This window comes from Accipiter gentilis, chromosome 1 (assembly GCF_929443795.1).
Source record: "Accipiter gentilis chromosome 1, bAccGen1.1, whole genome shotgun sequence".
Classification (NCBI taxonomy): Eukaryota; Metazoa; Chordata; class Aves; order Accipitriformes; family Accipitridae; genus Astur; species Astur gentilis.
The window spans coordinates 40,860,538-40,877,167 of record NC_064880.1 but is presented as its reverse complement, the minus strand read 5'-3'; the positions used below and the strand labels follow the sequence as shown (position 1 = coordinate 40,877,167).

General features: G+C 42.5%; 1 protein-coding gene across 3 annotated transcripts; it reads right to left on the bottom strand.

Annotated features, from left to right (window-relative positions):
- Nucleotides 1-4,510: 4,510 nt before the first annotated feature.
- On the bottom strand, nucleotides 4,511-9,422 carry TMEM177 (transmembrane protein 177). Of its 3 annotated transcripts, XM_049804494.1 has the most exons (3): nucleotides 9,013-9,052; nucleotides 6,505-7,026; nucleotides 4,511-5,611 (listed from the first exon to the last, which is right to left on the bottom strand). In XM_049804494.1, exon 3 carries the CDS (start codon nucleotides 5,595-5,597, stop codon nucleotides 4,662-4,664), a length of 936 nt encoding a protein of 311 aa, XP_049660451.1. In that variant the 5' UTR covers nucleotides 5,598-5,611; nucleotides 6,505-7,026; nucleotides 9,013-9,052; the 3' UTR covers nucleotides 4,511-4,661. The 3 variants fall into 3 exon arrangements, with proteins under 3 accessions (XP_049660451.1, XP_049660440.1, XP_049660430.1); XM_049804483.1 differs by lacking the exon at nucleotides 9,013-9,052 and having other exon boundaries at nucleotides 6,505-9,002; XM_049804473.1 differs by lacking the exon at nucleotides 6,505-7,026 and having other exon boundaries at nucleotides 4,512-5,611; nucleotides 9,013-9,422.
- Nucleotides 9,423-16,630: the final 7,208 nt, after the last annotated feature.

Below are 16,630 nucleotides of genomic sequence, written 5' to 3'. Positions count from 1 at the left end.
TGGAGACCAGGATACATCATGGCAAACTTGGCCCAACTGCAGAGACATTTCAGTGTTCACTTCTGGCTATGAAGCTTAAGAGTTTGGCTTATCCCAAACCCCCTCTTTTTCCAGATGGCAAAGGCAGACTGATTTCTAGCTAAATTTTAGTAATTTTGTCCACATTACAGATTCAACAGTTCGAGCAGCTTGAATATACTCACTTCAGCTAAACAAACTGATGTATTCTCAGTGAAAAAGAAGCCCAGCAAAACATCCATAAGCCATTTTTCACCTCCTTCAGGTTTGTCTAACATACCAACTCCTAGAGAATAATTACATTATTTTTCTGTTCCTAAGTCTAGTTTTGATAACAACCAAATCCAGCTTGTCTCTCTTCCTGACAGTATTCTCCTTATTCTGAGATCTTAATTATGTCTTCCTACATCAGCATTCCTCCGCTTACCAGTGCGTTCTGCCTCTCAGTTATATATACTCACAGCTGAGATGAATGAACTGAGGGAGGAACTGCATGCATGGATGGCAGGTTGTCTGCAACTTAATCATTTTTATATTAATGTAATCACAGCTGCTACATGAAGCTTTTGATGAACACGAGCGGATAAGAGTTGCAGGATATGGCCCGCATACTTGTCTTGGTGTCTGCAGCTTGCTAGGAATTGCATTTCCACAGAGTGGAGATACCTACAGTTGTTTTAATGATGCCCACAATGGCTGCATATACCAGTACTCGCTCTGGGATGGATTCTCTGCATTTGTTCCTTTCATGAAAGCTGCCTGTGATTCAGTCATGATGATTTGATTCATACATTTTAATTCACTCCCACCCAAGCCACACTTTGTCATGGTGGTTGTTTCACAGCTGCTATGGCCAAGGGCAAAATGACAGCAGTAGGCTCGGTTTCCAGCATCACCTCTCCCAACACCACCAGCTTACCCTGCAGGGCAACAGGCTCCACAGCTTCGCAGTCAGCTCTCTCACCATCTTATCTGGCAGGTTCTGAAAACCACTTTAACGTGAAAAGGGGTGGTAACAGTGTTCTACTGTAACAAAAAGTGCTGTTTTTTAAAGGACCGCTACACTTCAGCTGAAGCCCTTGTGGCAATACCACAGGGGACATTGTTTACTCACATGCCACCTGAGTGGAGATTTGTCTCTTGGAAGCAACCTCTGAAGCTCCTTCTTCCTGCAAACTGCAAGAGTAGCCAGATACCCATAGCAGCTGATTCAGAAATTACTTTAAATCAGATTATTTCTACAGGTTGTCTGTCTTCAAGAAAACTGTCTATCTCTCAGTCTTGGTCTATTTCTGACAGCTTTATGGTTTTGACCATTAAACAAGCTGAAGGCATCTCCATGACAAGAAACCACAATTTTTAGGATAGCTGCATTTCTTGCAAACCACTGGGAATTTTGAGCAAAGCACCTAGGTGGCTCTCGTCTCTTGCAGCATTATCCACTAAAGCTTTATGTAGCAGCAAGCATTACATTTATATAAAAATTAAGTTACAAGGATCATTTTCTTTTCAGTTATCTAGAAAATTCAGGATAATAACATAAACCAGCCAGTCAAGGAAGTCGCTCTTTAAACGAGATTGTGTATAAATTCAAACTAGCAACTCATTTTGGTCATTTGCTACTCATACTTCATCCTTTAATCACTTTACCAGACAGAAGGAAAGCTTCATTTTTTTAGACAACATCCATTTTTATGAGAGTTCATTATTTCATTCACACCTTTGCTTTTACAGTTTCTTGGCTTAGACTTCTTATATCCACATCTCCTAGCAATTCCTTTGCTTAACATTTTCTGTTGCTTTTCTACACAAAATTTATATGAAGTCTGCCTCGTCTAAGCAGTGCAAGAGAAGCCAGTTACTACTAAAAAAAGTTTTCTGAACTCCTCAGCGTTTCAGCTTCAGAGCTGGGGAAGAATATAAGGCTTTTCACTGACACTATTTACAAAATGGTTCACTTGGGCTCTTCTGGGCCACTGCATGAGCTTGCTTTTCCACATCAGACTGTTCTTAGCACGGAAGAGCATGATCAACCAACATTTTCACCTTTAATTCTGGGGTGCTTGCTTCTTTTTTACTCTCAAAACTAGACCATTTCTACCACCGGTATGTAGAACTCCTATTTGATTTCATCAGAAGTTCCACCTACAGAAAAACATTTGCAATATTATAAGACTTTGCATGAGTATTTTCATGGCTATACATTTGCATTGTGCTACTCTTGCCAAACAGCATGGGTGATCTTGCAAGCAACAATTACCTGACAACACACACATGACAAACCTTTCCCACACATTCCCAAAGTTCAGAGAAATCCTAATTAACAGTTAGGATTTCAACTCCCATTTTCCCTTATATTGATAGTACTATGCTTCCAGATTACACAGACAGCAACAGAATGGGAGCTTGACTATATAGGGATGGAGGTGTGTAAGCCCTTGGCAGGAACATCTCTTTGGAAGGCAAGGGCATATGTCTTAATACTAGCCAGCCTTCCTTTACTGACACCAATATGCCACAGCAAGTTCAAAGAAGGGTAAATCAGACACAGCATTTACAGATACGTGCAGCTTCTTGGAGAATCCAGCTGTAAGAGTAAAGCAAAGTGCACAACTGCAAAACCCATTAGCATCACTGGCGCTTTACAACCTGTTAAATAACAGCACTAGCTGCAGGCACCTTGATGAAAAGCAGCAGTAAGGAGTGGTAAGAGACAAGCAGATTTCTTTAATTTAATTTTGTTGAAACTGCTACTTGTTGTAAATCTCAAAGAAGGCCTCTGTTTCCTCTCTGCACACTTTATGTAGTAGCAGCTCCTTAAACCGCACAAAACAATTGGGCCAAGTTCTCTCTAAGAACCTATCATGGAGTTTAGACTTGTCTGAAGGAGTAACACAAGGATGAATTGAACTCACAGGCTACAGAAAACAGGAGTTATATTCCAGTCTTGAGCCACTATATCACTCAGCCAAAAACCCTCTATCCTGACATGTTGTATTGGATTTACCTGGAAAAGAAGTCAAATAAAATTTAGCCTGAAGCTTTGAAAGCCCCCTGCCTGAAGGTAAAGTCTCCTTTTATTCCACAGACTAGGAGATTTTGTCAAACCCTCCACAAAGGTCACAGGAACAATAACCTTATGCCCTACACCCAGAAAGCACCTAAGAGGCATCTCATGACTTGATACTTCAAGGACAAATGCAAGTGATAGGTGGTGGTCCAGAAAAACATGACACAGATTACTTCAGCAGAAACCCAAACATCTTACGTATATGGCTTCAGCAATGTAAAGCAACATCAGTGCCTCAGCAGCCAATATATAAACATCATGTCACCGTGTGATTGATTTAAAGAGAAAACAGAATTCAGTAATGCTTTGAGCAAACACAGGCATGACAGCTATTATTGTAGTAGATGAAGAAAGGACAAAGGCAGGGCAGAGAGGACACTCAGCACATCTGTGACTGAGAAGATACAAAATAAAATAAGTTTCCTGTAAGAATGACAACAGAGATGAGGAGAACTGCTGTGATGCCATCAGGGAGGGCTACTGGAACAGCTGCAACAGAAACACGGGAAACTGGGAACTAAAATTTTGAGAACTATCAACTTGGAGATCACATAAAAGATTCAAGGTGAGGCTATAGTGGCAAGTTTACTGCCCATGCACTAAAGACCTTTCCAGAAGATTAGTAATCCTGGGCAAAACTCACTTCTGCCAGACAAAACCTTCTTAGGCTAGTCTGAAACAGGAGAATAATTTCCTTTGGCAAGTCTTCATCACAGACCTCACCAGTTTCTGCACCAAACGCCAGACTTATTTCTTATACTTTGCCTTCTTTGACATAAAAGGTGACATACATCTACATGTATTTTTAAATTAAAAAGAAACTGTACCAAAGCAAATAGAAAACCCTCTCCTGAAAATGCTTATCTCACTTCTAGGAAAACAACCAACCCGTGACAGTCATGTTACGTACTGCCGCTGCTTGGAAACATTCAAGATATACACGCTGAAGTCACCATGCCATGTAGAGAGCAAAACTAGATTTAAGCAAAATGATGCAGGTGCTGGTAATAATCTAGCTGTATCTGTATGAACTGCGGCATAACTACTGTGCCCTGCTGAAGAATTGTGATTGCAGCATAAGAATTTACATGGCACAAAAACTTACACAGAACAGAAACACTATGTCTTGGTATTTATGTAAACAGCACAATACAGACTGCTCAGTTTTTTAAACATCTTTGAGTTGTTCCATAGGAGGAACAGCAAACATACCTACAAAACCCCTGTTTAAATGATAAGTCTCCGTTGGACTTTACCCTTTCCCTTTTCCAGACTGCACTGGCAGGAAGGCAGGGCAGAGCAGAGCAGAACTTCCAGATCAGTGCCTGAGAAGTTCCCCTCCTCCACAGTCTTGTGATTTGAGATACACACAGAACAGAGCAATTTTGAAGTGAGTCTTTAATACATTAAGAGAGAATTCTTTATTCACAGAATGCAATAACTCCTTCCAAACTATATGCAAAAAATAACCCTGAAATTCTAATGAAGATACAGAAAAAAAAAAAAAAAGGCAGCACAGCAGTGTTCCAACAGAATACATAATTCACAAGTTTAAAATTCAAGAACTCCCTTCCTATGCCTGGAGCTCTCTTAAAATATTAACAATCAAATCTCGTCGGTAAGTGTATGGGGTATACTTTATTCTGAACCAGTGCCTTGGGAAAAGGTTACCACTCGGGGCATACATTTTTGTCCCTTGTTTGCCCATCAGACCACGAAAAATCCTGTTGCGAGACAGTATTTTATCATAAAATTCAACCCCACCCCTGGCATAGTCTTTGGAAATAGTAGCTGCCTTTCTGTCAGCCTTGCAGTCTAGGTGATAGGTCATAGCGTCGTAAGAAACGTAATAGCACATTAGTCCACCAGCAGCAGTTAGGAGGTTACAAATGCCTCGAAGTATCACAGGGCCAGGAGATAAACCCAGAAGTAGCTTTATACCTCTCCCACAGAGAAATGTACCAGCTAAGCAAGCTGGAGCCACAGCTGCACTTGCTAAAGGGCTGCCGTTCTGCAAATACACAACTTCTCTGGCAATGGCAAACTTCTGAGCTTTAAGTGAAAATGTCAGAGCTTCCTTCAAAGCAACACCTTCGCTGCTCTCCCAGTCTACTTCCTTGCCATTGATCACAACAACGTGGTTGACTATGCCTTTTTTATCCTCAGCTGTGCTATCGAAGTTAGGTGGGATGCCCACCAAAGAGCCTGCAGGCAGCCAGGGGACTCCAGCACTCACAGGGTGGAAGCCAGAAGCTGCAAAGGCTCGATAGGAGTCAGTGGACTTCACATCAGTATCTTGAAGGACATCCTGAAAGACACCACAGAGCCTCTGTGAAAGCTCAGCTGGCTGCCCCTCTGACCAGCACTCATGCAACAGTTTGAATGTCTGCTCAGGAAACACATGATAGGAAAGGTTAGCGCCAAACAGTCCCATGCAAGAAACGGCCAACAAAGGGATCTTGCGCTTCTTTAACCACACAGATGCCTTCCGCAGGAACTGTACTGCCATAGTCAAATCCTAACCTGTTTACAACAAAAAATCAGGAATTAAAGTGTGCACAAATGGGTCTCTCATCTCTGTAGAATTAAAAAAACAACCAACCAAACAAAAAAACCCTACCATGCGAAGAAGCAGAGCACAATAACCAAAGACATTCTCTTTTTCACATTAACAAAACACAAAACACCTGATACTCATTAATTTTGGGGCTTTGGAACATAGGATGATTGATACAAAGAATTAACTTCTCCCTCTCCTCCAGTAAATCAGTTTACCACAATAAAGGCAATAATAAAGCCACCATACTTCCTCCTTCCCCCAGCAATCAATACAGATTCTGTATTTACCCAACATACTCCCCTAGTCCTTGCCAGCACAATCCTACTGTTGCGCTCCACTACAGTCACAGACTACAGATGCTATGGCCAGAAAGAGCTAATAATTATATTAATCTACGCTAACCCCCTCTACAGTACAGCACCAAAAATTTTAATCAGTAACCTCCATACTAAATTCTGTAACTTCAGCTTGACTACAATTTCTGAAATAGGACCACATTTTGATTTGAAAATTTCAGGAGACAGAATCTTCCTTTAGAGTTTGTTCTAGTAGACAGTCAACCTCGCTATTAAAAAAAAAAACAAAAAAAAACCCCACCAAAAACCAGTATGTGTTTTTTTTCTAGTTTTTTTTCAGATTTCAACTTCCAGGCAGTGGATCTAGCTTACTCAGCAAAAAGCTATTTTCAGAAAGCAGCATGCTTTCAGTGGCTACTTTTAAAAATTTCTCTCTGAAATAATTTTTCTGACACATTATACATGCAATCCAGAGCAGAAACTGGAACAGAAATTGTTTCAGGGCAGACAACTATGTTGTGACTCTTTAAATAAGCAGATAAACTTAAAAACTTTCAAACCTGCCAACTCCTTTAGTTCAAGAGTCCTGCTTCCCTTGGGGAGTATCAGTTCCTTTTATGGTCCAAGCCATATGATGTGCTTTGCCCAGGAAAGCTCCAATCTCTTAAAAAAATCTCATTGGCTACTGAATTCTTCCCCAAAATGATGCTACTATAAAGATATAAAAGTGAATTAGGGACCTAAATGCAACAGATATCAGCAAAAATTGGATGTCCCTATTTCCATTTTCATCTTGCAATGTCTCTTCTCTCAGGGCGTTAACACAGGAGCTTCAGAGAATCTCGCTGCAGCTGTTGAAGACATTAGTATTTCCAGCTGTCCTTACAGGAGGCCGAAATGGCAGAAAGAAACTGTGCTTTGATACAACAACCAAGGTCTTAGTGTAGAGTACCATCAAAGGTGGGTGTCAGGGGTGCTGCTAGGCTTTGTATGGCAGCAGCTGGAACACTGTCATATGCTCTCTTCTTCCACTCACGCTGAACAAGAACCTCCCGCAGAGGGGTAGAGTGGCCAACTGGGGGCTGTAATATTATAAAACAGTACTGCATGACATGCCAGGATACACCAGTCATGATCAACAGCAAATGAGTATTAACCACAGGGAAACAAAAAGGGATTAAATTAAAGGCGGTGTTTTAATGATATGTTATTACTACTCCTTCCCATGAAGCTCTTTCAGACTGTAAATTCACCAGGGGAAGAATAATCTTGTTTAATGTTTATACTGCAATGAACACATACTGAGTGCTTAATAAAAACAATGATGCATGTAAGTGTACAATAATTTAATATGTATTTCTTAGTTTAATAAGTGGTGGTATTCTTACATTCTGCTGAAGACTGGAGGTGGTGATTTGTTTGACAAAATTATTTAAGAAAAACATGCTAAAGAGCCAAGAGCTTGGATGAAACCCAATTTCGGGAGAAAACCTTCTTGATAATAGAGCTAAAAACCAGAAAATGGTAATACTAAACCCAAATGACCTCTTTGGAGTTAATGACCTCTCAGCAAATCTGGTAGTCTAGATCTGATTGAAAAGGTCATGCCATTTACGGGGGGGGGGGGGGGGCCAGCACTTCTAAGGGGATGATTGTATGAAGACTATCACTTGATCCACACGTGAAGCTGAGCCAAGGACTTCCCAAGTTTCTCCCGCTCACATTAGAGAGAGCCCTCTCATTCAGGCTGGCTAACAGATCTTTTTAAGATTAGGAACACTGCAAGGAGAAAACTCCCCCCTCAGCTTCTGTCCACAGCAGTATGGGAAGGACAGACCATGGTGAAAACCAGTCTACTCTCCTTCCTTGCATGACCAAACGGTGCTTGCCAAGCACGGGGGACACCGAATGCTGCTCCTGGTCAGCGACTCAGGATGCCGGGAAGCACACCTGGACAGGAGGGCAGCCGGCAGCCCACGGGTGAATGGGGAAAGGAAAGCGGGGCAGGAAATCTATACACTTCTAAACAGCCATAAGGGCAGGACACACCTCAATGCGTTAACACTAACTTTTTTCCTGCTTCAGCGATAAACTGTAGCAGTTGCTAAGTATTTTTAATTTTTTTTAAATTAAGTTTTCCTTTGTGCAGGCACGGTTTCAAACCTTTATGGACAGACCCCTCACAGCCCAGGCTGTGCTCTTGACTGGATCACACCCAACAGTCCTGCCACACACCTAATGCAGGAATAAGCAGGAAACGCCACAGAGCATTCATCTTCTCCTGGTAGTCAATACTCAGGAAAATAAAAGGAAAATTGCCCTTGATACCTTTTGGCAGTCGTGCTTTCAAATCTTCCCCCAGAGTCAGCGCAGACTCTCAGCTCCTGCAGAAAATCCCACTGCAGCCCTAACTACATATGGCATCTTTATTTTTATTCATAACCTTTGTGCAATTTGTGTATAAGGAGGGCAATCGGAAACTGCAAGGCAATTTATACGGACCATATCCTGCAAATTTAATCATTTCATTAGTTCCTGTAAAGCCTCAGCAACATTTGTAAGGTGGTGTACCCCAAATGCCGAAACACTATTTTATCTTTGTGGTGTTACGGGCACTCGTTCTCACTCGAGTCTGATAATTTTAATAGCTAAAGCTCAAACCGCGGGTATCCAGGCAGGTTTTGTCCTAACACTTGAAATAATTTCTTTTTTTCCTAGTTACACGCAGCCGAGGCGAAAGCCCAACTTAGAACGGTATCAATCAGGAAACGGGGCGAGGGCTGGAGCCGCCTCCAGGGCTCAGGATCTCAAGGCTCACTTGTCGAAAAATAAAAATATAACGGGGTGGGGGGGATAACGCTGCTGAAACAGCTTTACGCGAGGGGCGGGCGAGGCCCCGGGACCAGGCCGCGGGGGCAGCGCCCCCCCGTCCCTCCCTTGCCCTCCTCCGCCGCCCCGCCGTGCCTCGCCTCGCCGGGGGCGCCGAGGGCCGGTTCCAGCCGGTCCCTCGCCTCAGGCCAGCCCGGCCTCTCCCCTCCCCTCGTCCCCCGCCCCGCGCCCGCACCTACCGGGGCTCCCCGCGCCGCGGCCGAGGCGGGGCTCCGGCGGGCGGAAGGGGCAGCGGCAGGGGGAGGGGAAGGGGCGGGCGGCCGCCGCCATGGCGGGGGTGGGGTGTTCCTCTCAGCGCGGCCTCGGGGTTCGAAGAGCCGTGGGTAAACGTGGCCTCGAGTAAATCGGCGGCAGAAGGCTCCTTCGGGGGACGGCCGACCCGCTGCCCTGCCCTGCCCTGCCCTGCCAGCGGGCTGGAGGCGAAGAGCAAGGCCGGCCCTCGCTGAGAGACACCCCGAGCGGCAGCTGCGGCCTGGGGAAGGGACTGCCTCCCCCCGGAGTCATAAATTTGTTCGGTGTCCTTGGGCGTCACGCTGTAGCTGCCCGTGTTTTTCCTGCGAAATACCTCGCATACGTGTTATTAATACAGCCCTCCCACTGCAGCGCAGGAACGCTTACTGGGAAGGCAGTAAGTGGCGTAACTAGCGTCTGTCACGTACGATTCGTTTTCTCTGTCATCCCTATAGGGAAATAACATGCAGGGATTTTTATTTGCTTTAAAGTTACAATTTGCTCAAAGCAGAAGATGGCCAGTGTAGTTTCTCCGTAATCCTGCATGGATTTGTTCCGCAACCCGGGTGCTCTCAGAAAGCCCTGGAAAGGTCGTTCCTGTCCTTGGGAGCGCTGCCTTGCCAGAGTGAAGAGGGTGAACCTGCTTTTGGACAGGTTAGGATTTTGTTTGGGTAATGGATGGCAGAAGTTTGGGTTTGGCTCATCGATAGGAAGGGTATCGAGCGTTGGTGCTCGATGGTTGTTTTAAAAAATGTCCCTCCACACCAGGCAGGCGTGAAGTAACCATTTTCCACAATGCAGATGGAAATAATGCTTTTGTAGTGGGTTGAGAGACCACAGAATAGAAATACAAGCAAGCCATGGTTGTCATCTACTTAGATTAATTTTGACAGATCTATCTATCTTTGTAGCAGGCCCCAATTGAGGCATCTCTTACCAGTAAAAGTTCAGTTCCTAGACCTTTTGGCCTGAGATTTGCTCTCACATAAAAGGATTAAGATTGTAAACTTAATACTTAGGAGTCTTCATTCAAATTCAGGTCTTCCTGCAGGACTTATGTGAAAGTATCCTAATGAAGATATTTATCCTATCTTTTTCCTATGAGATGATCTCCTGCATTTTAGAAATGCAAGTGCTAAACGGTCCTGGCTAGGCATAGCCAGCATCCCGCCTTGTTGTGAACAGAGGCTGTTAATGACAGCCTTGGTTTTAACTTCCAATAAACAAGTTGCTAATTGCTAAGAAAACACATTCCTTCATGAGAAGGCATAGCTCTACCATTAGGTTATGGTTTTATGCAATATGGCAGGGCAGATGAACGGTTTTGCTGCCACCCAAAAGGAAAAGTCAGGGGAAAGATGCCACCTTCCTCACGTCTCTATCTCCCTCTGAACCACTCACTTTTTGCCAGATCTGGTATCCATCAGATCCTCTTGTGCACTGCTTTTAACTCACTATCAGCAGAAAACATAGTAATGGAAAAAAAGGAATCATTTTCTACCAGGTTAGCGAGCTGAATCCGATCATTGAAAAGTCTGAAAAGTGCCAGGGCTGCAACAAAGTGGGAGGCAGCCAGAAAAAAAAAAAAAAAAAAAAAAAAAAGAGGAGACCTTCACCTCCCCCTTTATATCAGCAGAGAGCTGTTATAGCCATGGGTCTGCAGCCTTGGCATGTAGCTTCATCATCTGCCAAAACTCATCATTTGTCACTTGGCATTGATATTCATGCTTCATGCAGATGTACAAAGAAAAAGTGCATGCAGGTGATGGTGGACAACTGGAGACCAGACTTCTCACTAACTGAAACACACAGCGTGATGATGGAGTTTGAAAGTCTGAGAGTCACTAAGACTTACTTATCCTACCAGTGAATATGGAGGGAGGGTTGGATGGGTTTGTACAATCCGACTTACTGAAAGGTGCTTCTGCCTTCTGTACCAGCTGGAGATGTCTAGAAACCGATGGTTTCTTATGCAAAAAACTGGCAAGGCTGCCACAGCATTGCATTTGCACTGTAGTTTCTCTTAAGAGCTTTATAATAAATATGATTGTGAAAAGTAGAGACCCCAACTTTACTAATCACCATGTTGGCATGATCCTGGTTCCAAGAAGCAGTTGTTAGAGCAAGGAAGGTGAAAGAAGACTGAAGTGCATGCTATTTCTGTTGCATAAGCACATCGTTATAGTCAGGGATCAAGGGACAGACCACTTTTAAGTTAGCCTGCTAGGTGGTGCTATAGGACACGCTCTAAGTTACTCGTTGAAAAATATATTCCAGTTCTGTCTGATGTTTTACCAGAAGACACATAGGTGCCTACCATCACCTGCCTAACTTACAATTTTATATATAAAGTCTTGTTGCTACATTAGCAACAATGTTGATTTTTAAGTACAGAACTGAAATTCCTTGACTTCTCTTAATGATTTGTGTGCTCTCACGGTCTACTTTGCTTATGTGATCTCCAAAGTAAACGTGGTCAGTCAGTGAGTGCCCACCAGTCCGAGATATACACATTTCTTCCCCAAACCTCTTCTTCCTCTATGGAGTCCATTTATCTGCCCTTTTATGCAAGTTTTGGGGTAATCTAGCCTCCAGACATGAGCTTTAATGGAAGGTAGCACGAAGAGCCTTGCAATTCTGGCCCAAGTTTATGCAATGCTGCATGTCCCAAACACTTCTTCATATAGTTCAGTTCTTGCAGGTGTCAGATGGAAGAGACACTGCAGGATTCTAGGACTAGGGAAATATACTGTGTGAGTCTATGACCATAAAGTAACATTGATAGCAGGAAGAGAGAGATTATAAAGTCTGCAGGACAAGGATCATCTGCTAATTAGCCATGGAAGCAATCATGAAAAACAAAGGACTGGATAGCACAGGGGTTTCTACAACAGCGTTTGTCAAATTAAAGACATGAGGCCAGAGAAGAAGTCTGATGAACAACAGAGGAAATGTTAGAGCACAACAAGGTCCTGAAATAAGATGTGTTGGCAGATCTGGGGAAGATCATCTTGTGAAGGAAGGGTGTGCCATGTCAGTCTGTTTTTTGGTACAGTTACCTGGACTGCTTTTCAATGTTGCTGAGCATAGTGCTTCAGTAATGAGTGGCAAGCATGTGGAGGAGCAGTGCAAGGCTCTTGAGCAAAACATATACCTAGAAAGTACCTGTATTAAGGTGACTTACAAAGACCTGTGCTGGAAGTACTTCTAACTCAGCAGAAGGCAGCAGACAATGCGCTGAAAACTGATGTATTAAGTGACTGTTAAGGTTCTTGACAGGTGTCAGAGGTCAAGACTGTTCATAACTAAATGGTCATCTTACTGCACTGAAGGGGAAGAAGAGCTTGTGGCAAAATGGCTTTCCACCCTGTCACTGAGCAAGCTGCACACCTCCATATTGCAGCCAATAGCAAACTGACAGTGGGATTGAGGTATACACAGCATTGAGCAAAAACACAAAGGTGCAGCTGTTGGGATCTCAGCAATTTCAGTTGCTGAAAAGGGAAGATACTGGCCAATATTGGTAATATTTCCTTGTATGTCCCATTCCCACTGCTCTTATAGTTCCATCCCAGGATACGTCTGCAGTTTTTGCCTGTACTCTAGGATTTTGCTATGGGCTCAGATAGCACAGGTTAGAGTCTACATTTTTCCTACCAGTCTTATCCTGATAATCGAAGCCATGTGTAAAAAGTAGTAGGATAAAAAGTTTTCTGTCTCCTTGTTAAGCCTTTTCTGTAGAAAAAGATGATCTATTCCTAACTATTTTATTCCTGGGGCATGCATATGTTCTTAAAGATAAATACATACCTTGTGCTGCCCTCTCAAGAGGGGTGATATATAGACAAGTATAGTAAAGGATGAGCATTCAGAAACACAGCTGTGAGAATAGAACAGGGAATTCTGTTTCTGGTCTCAAATCAAACCTTCAAACCCCAGTATTCAAGAAGGGGTGAAAAGATGGCCAATTGTGTTGTTGGGATTGGCAGGTATATAGATCAAAGCAATCATAGTAAAACAAAGAGTCTTTAAAGGAACTGAGAAGATATTGTCATCCCAATGTACCACAGCTCAGAATTGGTCAGGGATTAAAAGCTAGTGTTTTAGAAGGCAGCAAAGAGGCTGTGGGGCATTTGGCTGGCTACATGACTGTGGGACTGACTTCTGTTTCCACTCAAACACCCTTGGCATTACATTTTGAAGTCTTCCTCTGTGGGTCCAGATCTGCCTAAAGCTCAGGCAGGTTTTTCGTGGTGGCTGATTTGGGAAAGGGAAAACATGCAGGTGATCATGTTTTTACTGCTCTGCTACTGCATTTTCAGATCCTGGGACTAATTGTACAAGCTCCCTCAGCTCTATCTGGATGTACCAGAAGTTGATGACAAAGATTGAGCATCCTGTGCAGTAAAAGAAAAATTTCTTCTCTCAAACAGGACTCCTTAAGTATAATCATAAAAAAATTAATTGATTTGAATGCACTTGCAATCTCTGCTGAGGCTAACAGACACATATCCAGGTTAACATGGATGCTGGTGGAAAATCTGGATACCAGTCAAGAGCTAAGAAGCAAAACCACTTACAGATTCTGGGCAAATCAATTAATTTATGCTGAACTCCATGGTCCTGCAAGTAGTCTATTGCTATTTAAAACTGCTTCAGATCTATCCACATTGTGCAGACACACCCTATACCATATTACATTTTAAATTGCATTAGGGTCTGGTTGTATTACAGACATCATTGTGATACCATTTAGTGAAATCAGAACAAAACTCACAAACAAATTCATTGTCTAGCCCGAGGTTTCTTGCCAGTGCATACAAGCCAAACTTATAGACAGTGCACAATTGTCCTGGTTACAACTGATACAGTTTTTATTTTCAAGAGCTCTGGTCCTGCAATTAGTTAGCTGTAGCAAAAGGAAGGTAGCTATAGTGAATTAAGATGTCACATGTCTTCATAATACAGCTAATTAGCACCATTTCCCTTCAGAATTGGAAGCAGCATGTCTTGGGAAGGAGGGGATGCCAATTCTTAGAGGCAATGCTATAATATGTAACAGATTTAATCACATTATCTAACCTTGGTAATATTTACAGTTCCTGATATCCTTACGGCAAAGGTAATGGTATTTGACAGCAAGCAGAAATTGAGGCTGTTTCACTGAGTCAATCAGCCTAGGTAGTCACTGAGCACTACTCCGTGGTGGGAGTACTTTGCAAACACTATGACCTTTCAAGACTCACTGCAGATAAGGATATATTTTTCTATCTCATTAGTAGCTGTGGAAGGTACAAACAGAACATAGGCTGTTCTGGCAGAAGAGGGTTAGGGAGCAGAGACTGTGTAGACCAGGTCTTTGGATTCTGTTTTGTGTTGTGGAACAAAATTTCGAAACAAACCATGGCTATTAAACTTAGAATCTGTTGGCACCTACAGAGTTATTCAGGAACTAAAATGCATGACTGTTGTCTTCATAGCCTCAGTAAAGCATATGCACAAATCAGGGGTCCTTTAGTGGTACATACTGTGTAAGGATGTGCAAGGATACATCTCCTGCCTCTAGTAATTTAAAGTCTAAGGATCAGGTTATGCCAGGAGGGTTTTGGCAAAGGAATTAAAATCAGGGATGCCATAGTATTTTCAGTGAAAATTCTCTGTTTATTTTATGCATTTGAAGCCTATGAAAACAGTACATACTCCTGGCACAGGCACGGACCACAGATTTCACCCTGACAAGTCAGCTGGAAAGACACCCGTGTTCTAGGGGAGAGTTATCAATAATAACTGGATTAAATGAAGAGGCAATGCAAGTCGAATGTTAAAGTGAGATCTGTTTGGAACGTATTGAATTAATAAGAAACCAAATCGGTTTAAGACAGGTGTTATAACCAAAGCTCAGATCCACAATTGTACTATCTAGGGTAAGAAGACTCATGCTGATAATAGTAGTGAAAGATACATTCTGTTAATGCAGAAATAATTTTCTGTCACCACTGGAAATCCAGCATTTTCTTTATATTTTCCTACTGAGTGCCACTTTGCCTGGTGCTTTGCTCCAGACTCCCACTCCCAACCTATGGGGTTTCCAATTTAAAAATAAAATCTAGCTAGCTACAATTTTTTTTCCCACTCTCAAAGTGGCATCTAATTTTTTCCTCAGGTCAGAAAAATCATAGTTAAATTATTTAAAAGGTCATCATGAGAAGATGGGATCACATATAGCTGTAACCCACAGCATTTTTTCTTGGACAGAATGTTTAACTGGAGAAAAATAACAGCTTCTGTGTGGGAGCTGATCAAGTCTTATAAGGAGTGTGTGAAGCAGAGAGCAGCCACAGTAAACCAAAGCTGTTTTCTATAAACCTGTTGTTCTACCGAACCAGGTGAAATATGTCTGCTTTGATGCCGCAGTGTGTGTCTGGGTGTAGGAAGGGAGGGGTCTGATCCCACACTCTCTTCTTGGGGAAAAGCAGAAGATGTTCCACCACTGAACAGTCTGTGTTTCTATTGCAGCAGTCACTCGAGGATCGTACAGTACTTCAAGAAACATTATTGAGCTGTTCTTCAGACTGCACAGATCTCCAAGACCAGACATCTTGCAACTTTAAGTGTGGATCAACTTACGTGCTGCATCCTTGCAAATGAATTAAGTTTTGAAGAGATCCCCTCTCAGCTAGAAGTCTAAAGAAAGCAGTACCATCCAAAGAGACTCATTCCTGTTTAAGCAATAAGTTTGATCAGGAACAAACAGGTTTGTTTACACAGTTTACTAGCATCTCTTTATTTAAGTACTAGCTTCCCAGGTCAATAGTTTTTTTTCAGGATAGTTGCTAAAATGAAATCTGGATACCACAATATCAGGTTCATTTATACATCTACTGCTACTCCAGTTATGTTGCTAGTGATGCCTGATGAAGTTTACACTATATACAAGTTCCTATAGCTGCATTGAAGCATAAACATTCCACCTGCAAAGGTAAGCTCCAAAGAAATACGCTGTGGGTACCTTTCAAAATAAGCATTGAAGACCTACACAGTTGATGCAGCATCCAAAGATCGAGTTGCCACCTACAGTCACTCCAGAACAAATTTTCTGTCATCCTCTAAGAGCTGCCTAGAACTGCAATCATATTCTAGGTCTGAATACTGAAAAGTGAAATACCACAGGTTCAGTATCATTGGAAAACACAAAGCAGGATCAAAGTATAAGCAATAACACTTCTGGATTCTTTCATATCCACCAAGTAACTCTGCATGAGGAGAAAGTTGTGCAAAATCCCCAAGCCAAGCTTCAAGCCAACCACCTTCCTACAAAGGGGAATGTATGTTGGTTTCAGAAAACAGCTTTGTTTCATAAAGGCTATTTTTTGTATCACTGTCTCCTCAAGAGGCTGTTACATCCTCTTCAAGTCTCCTCATGAGATATTAATCCAATACAAAATAGAAACTGTTGTTTTCCCCCCAACTAAATGTATTCTTCAAGGAAAAAAATAAAAAACAAGGGGCTGAGAAAGTCTGTGGACTACAGTAAGGGTAAGGTACTACGTGCAGATGAACTAGTGT

Excerpts from the sequence above, each read along its gene's own strand:
- TMEM177 (XM_049804473.1), bottom strand. The coding sequence starts at position 5,597 with ATGGCAGTACAGTTCCTGCGGAAGGCATCTGTGTGGTTAAAGAAGCGC.